At 32.3% G+C, this 4,247-nt stretch overlaps 1 protein-coding gene across 5 annotated transcripts; it reads left to right on the top strand.

The window, feature by feature from the left end:
* Nucleotides 1–772: 772 nt before the first annotated feature.
* On the top strand, nt 773–3,970 carry LOC130936601 (cationic amino acid transporter 2, vacuolar-like). Of its 5 annotated transcripts, none has more exons than XR_009068138.1 (7): nt 773–966; nt 1,531–1,613; nt 1,696–1,799; nt 2,452–2,611; nt 2,870–3,005; nt 3,082–3,180; nt 3,679–3,970. XR_009068138.1 is itself a non-coding variant. In XM_057866693.1 (4 exons), exons 1-4 carry the CDS (start codon nt 1,505–1,507, stop codon nt 2,911–2,913), a joined length of 417 nt encoding a protein of 138 aa, XP_057722676.1. In that variant the 5' UTR covers nt 1,017–1,504; the 3' UTR covers nt 2,914–3,071. The 5 variants fall into 5 exon arrangements, 1 of the variants encoding a protein (XP_057722676.1); XR_009068136.1 differs by having other exon boundaries at nt 804–966; nt 1,498–1,613; XR_009068137.1 differs by lacking the exon at nt 773–966 and having other exon boundaries at nt 1,017–1,613; nt 1,708–1,799.
* The last annotated feature ends 277 nt before the right edge of the window (nt 3,971–4,247 follow it).

Raw genomic sequence — 4,247 nt, 5'->3', positions numbered from 1 at the left:
TGTGTATTTCATAAGAAAAAAATATTTATTTTAATTATTAATTTCTTGTTAAAAACACATGTTTTTTTATGAAAAAAATGTGTCCAATCAATCATATAATTATTTTTTTATAATAACATACTTATATATTACAAAATTTACCAATATTAAATTATTAAAAAAATATATAATTAAAACTAAAATTTTAAACTTTTTTATAAAAGCACTTGTATTTAAAGATATATGAAAAAATAGAATTGAAATTAGTGTATCCAAGATATTAAAATTTTAAATTTGAAAAAAATGAGAAAAAATTGGTGAAGGGACTAGTTTGGTGCACAACATTCAATTTCAGGGACTAAAATGAGTCACTTAATGCAAAGTGAGGGACTAATTTGGTGCATATACGATAGCATAATGGATGACACGTGGACGAATACTGTTGCGACACGTGGCACAACTGGACACGTGGCTAAATAACATTGTGACACGTGGCACAACTATCCATGTCAGCATGCCACGTGTCACTGGTCACCACATCATCCTACCATTACACGTGGCCAAATCATGAAGTGACACGTGTCACTTACAGTCCACGTCATCATGCCATGTCATCACGTCGTTAATGGAAAATGGGTCAGGGACTATTATGGTGCATTTTTTGCAATCTCAGGGACGTAATTGGTGCAATTGGAATCTCAGGGACGATTTCAGTGCAAAACGCCAATCTCGGGGACCATTTTGGGGTTTAACTCCATCCTGTTGAAATGAATTTAATTTGAATACTTTAACCGCTCTTGATTGTTCTTGATTTAGGTTTTCATCTTCAATTTCTCTGATTATGAGATTTTTGAATACTTTGTGATTTTTGCATCTTTCTTTTGTGTGTGTCGTGTGTGCAGCGGCTGTAATTTCCGTGGTTCAGAAACAACACCAGTTTCTGGTGAGTCTGCCTCTGTATAATACAACTGTTATGGAGTAATGGAGGTAACTAAATTAATACTCCTTCTTTTCCATGCTAGATTTTTCATTGAAATTTGGAATATTGTCATTGTTAGTTCAAGAATGTGATGGTTTATCAGACAAAATCATCGAGTAGAGCTAATAGGTAGAATGAATCTGCTTATGGTTTATTATGTGATGGTATTGTTGGAAGGTAGATAGCTTTGTTTATACAGCATCTATTTCTTGTGGTTTAATTTTTAGTTATATTCCATTATTCTAATGTACACCCTCTAATTTGACTTTTATTTGCTCAAATTAAACCAGTGAAAAATTGTCTTTATTCTCTTTGTTGTTTCTAGCCTGAAGTTCTCAAGATCTTTTCTCTGTTGATCCCCCCAAAAAAGTCATTTCATCTTAAATAAGAGAAATTTTTGTTTGTAAAGAAAGATTCTTTCTGGAATTTCATTCATGGCTATTGTGGGTAGGGTGGTTATTGTGGGCTGAGCAAAGTTTGTACTCTTTTTATGTGTTATTAACTTTTGATGGGTATTTGGGTTTGTTCACAATCCCAAGAGAGTTCATGGGGTCCTTCAAATTTTTTACCAGAAGAAAGCAAGTTGATTCTGTAGAAGTCGAAACCAAGGGTCTCCTTGCCAAGGAGTTAACTGTTCCTCATCTAATTGCAATTGGTAATCAATTCATTAATTAATTCTTTATTATTATTTTCATTCTTTAATTGATTGATTTGTTTGGATAATGATCATATATTAGGTGTTGGTTCAGCAATTGGTGCTGGAGTGTATGTTCCTGTTGGACCGATTACAAGAGAGGAAGCAGCTGCAGAAGGGAAGGAAAAAGTAGGAAAGGAGGACAAGGTAATAACATTATAAATATTATTATAACATTAACATTATTAAGCTTAGTTCATCATTAAATTCATCATCGTACTATTATCGTTATATATGACCAAGTTTCAAGTTTTATTTATTATTAATAACAAAAAAGAGAGGGGAGGGGACTGTGTCTAACATGCGCGGGGTTCACGGTGTCACCAGAATGTGGCGTTAAGCTTCAAAACCCAACGTACAAAAAATTAAAAAATGTGAGAATTAACAAATGTTAAATAATTTAACATATTTAACAAGAATAAGAAAATAACAAAATGAGTGGCCGGACTAATATATTTGACTAGTTTGATGATGATCATTATTGTTGCTATATAGTACATGCTAGTGTTGTGGCAAAGATTCTGACCGTGTTTTGGTTTTGTTTGTTTCTTTTGTGTGGCGAATAATTACTGACCATGGATTCCTGTTCCTCATTATGCGTTCATTTCTCAATTTATTTGGGTGAGTTACCTTTTTTTTAATATACTTTGACCACATGATACACTTTGATTTACTTTACTGTGCTCAAGTGTGAAGTATATTCCCCCACCCTCCCGTGTATTTATTTTGTCATATTGAGATTCAGATTCTTGTCTAAGTTGAATGATTTTTCTCAAATAATGTAGGTGGCTATGATAAGGAAGAGAAAGCGGCCAGAGCTTATGATCTCGCTGCTCTTTCATTTCTGTTGGTGGGAATAGCAGCTGCTCTTTCATCATTTTGTTATATGCAGAACTTGCAAGTTGCTGCCCTTCTGCTGAGAGTACATATCACTATTCATACATATGCCTTGGAGAAGGGTACTTTATTTAATTTTCTCCATTCTAATATCTTTTAAAAGTTTTGGTTTATCCTTCTTGTTTCATTTCAATATAACTTAACTTTTTCACAGAAAACTATTTATGTGCTTTTATAGATTTGAAGATATAGTGCTAGTGTTTTCAAATTAAAATACACAATAAAGATGGTCGGACTAAAGAAAAATTGAGTGTATTTTATAAAAAAAAATAGAGTGATGGAGGTTCTGATCTTGATAATTATCCTATCAATATTTGTAGTTTCCTCTTCTGTCCAAAAGCACATGCTTGCAGAAGTTGGTTAGTGGCACCAATGAGGAGAACAATGATGAAGTTTACATCCATGACATTCCTGGAGGACCTGTTGCATTTGAGATATGTGTCAAGTTCTATTATGGTATGGACCGGATTTTACTGATGTTATTATAATAAAGTACATGCTAGCTAGTTTTCTAATGCTGTAAGTGTTCCAGTGATATGTTGCAGTTGGTGGAATTTAATGGAGGTTCTCATCTCGAATTTAACCTTCTTAGATTCTCCATTTTGGAATATCCATATCCTATATATTTCAGGTTTGTCTTCTATGGAAGGACTGAGTTTAGATTATTTATTCCTTGTTTTCTTCTACACTTCATTTACTTCCTCTTCCATTATCATTCAAAAGTTGTGCTTATTGATTGGGGTAAGATAGAACGTAGCAATTTTCACCACTTCATGAGCAAAATTAATTTACTGTGATTAATTTATAAAGCTATGTTGTTGCCTAGTTATGACACTTATTTCTTCTTTTATTCTTTTTCCTTGTTATATGGATATACTTTAAATCCACATTTTGATTACTTAAACGTAGAACTTATGCTTGTTTGTTCTTCTAATAGTTACTAGAAACAACCGAAAACAAGCATTGAAACTCTAATGTATAAAATAAAACTCTTAATACATAAAATTGGCATTATTTGAAAATTGGTTTAGTGCAATATAATATCCAAACATTCTTTATAGAACTATTTAGATGTATGGTTCTGATTTGTTTCTTATCTGCATATGGCTCTTCTCATATTTTGCTGAAGAGTGTTCTGATTGAACCAACAAGTGAAAATACTAGCATCGGATTAGCTTTCATGGCCGCAGCCAAGGGTTACAAGCACAAAATTATATTGCCTGCTTCGATGAATCTCGAAAGAGGAATCACTCTGCTGGCTTTTGGGGCTGAGTTGGTTCTAACAGACCCTGCAAAGGGAATGAAAAGAAGCCCTTCAGAAGGCTGAAGAGATTATGGCTAAGACTCCTAATTCCTACACGCCTCAGCAATTTGTGTATATAATGTAGATTTACTCTTAAATTCTTTTTTTCCTTGTAGTATTTGTGTTGTTTAAAGTTTTATTATACTTTATTATTTTTCAAAAGAAAATTGTGTATAAATATTTTGAATTTAATGAAATATTTCGTTTTGTACTAATTAATTTTAGTATATTTATATTATGTACAATAATAATAATTGTTGGTTTGAAATTTTAGAAAAAGGATAGGTTGTTATTTCTAAAAGAGTGAGTATAATTATAAAAGTTTTAAGATTTTAGTGGCCATATAAATTGCCGGTAAAATGAGTTTTGGCGGCAATAGTAATAGCCACTAAAAG

The sequence above is a fragment of the Arachis stenosperma genome, chromosome 6, assembly GCF_014773155.1.
Source record: "Arachis stenosperma cultivar V10309 chromosome 6, arast.V10309.gnm1.PFL2, whole genome shotgun sequence".
Lineage (NCBI taxonomy): Eukaryota > Viridiplantae > Streptophyta > Magnoliopsida > Fabales > Fabaceae > Arachis > Arachis stenosperma.
The sequence above is the reverse complement of the archived record's forward strand: the minus strand, read 5'-3'. Positions and strand labels throughout refer to the sequence as shown.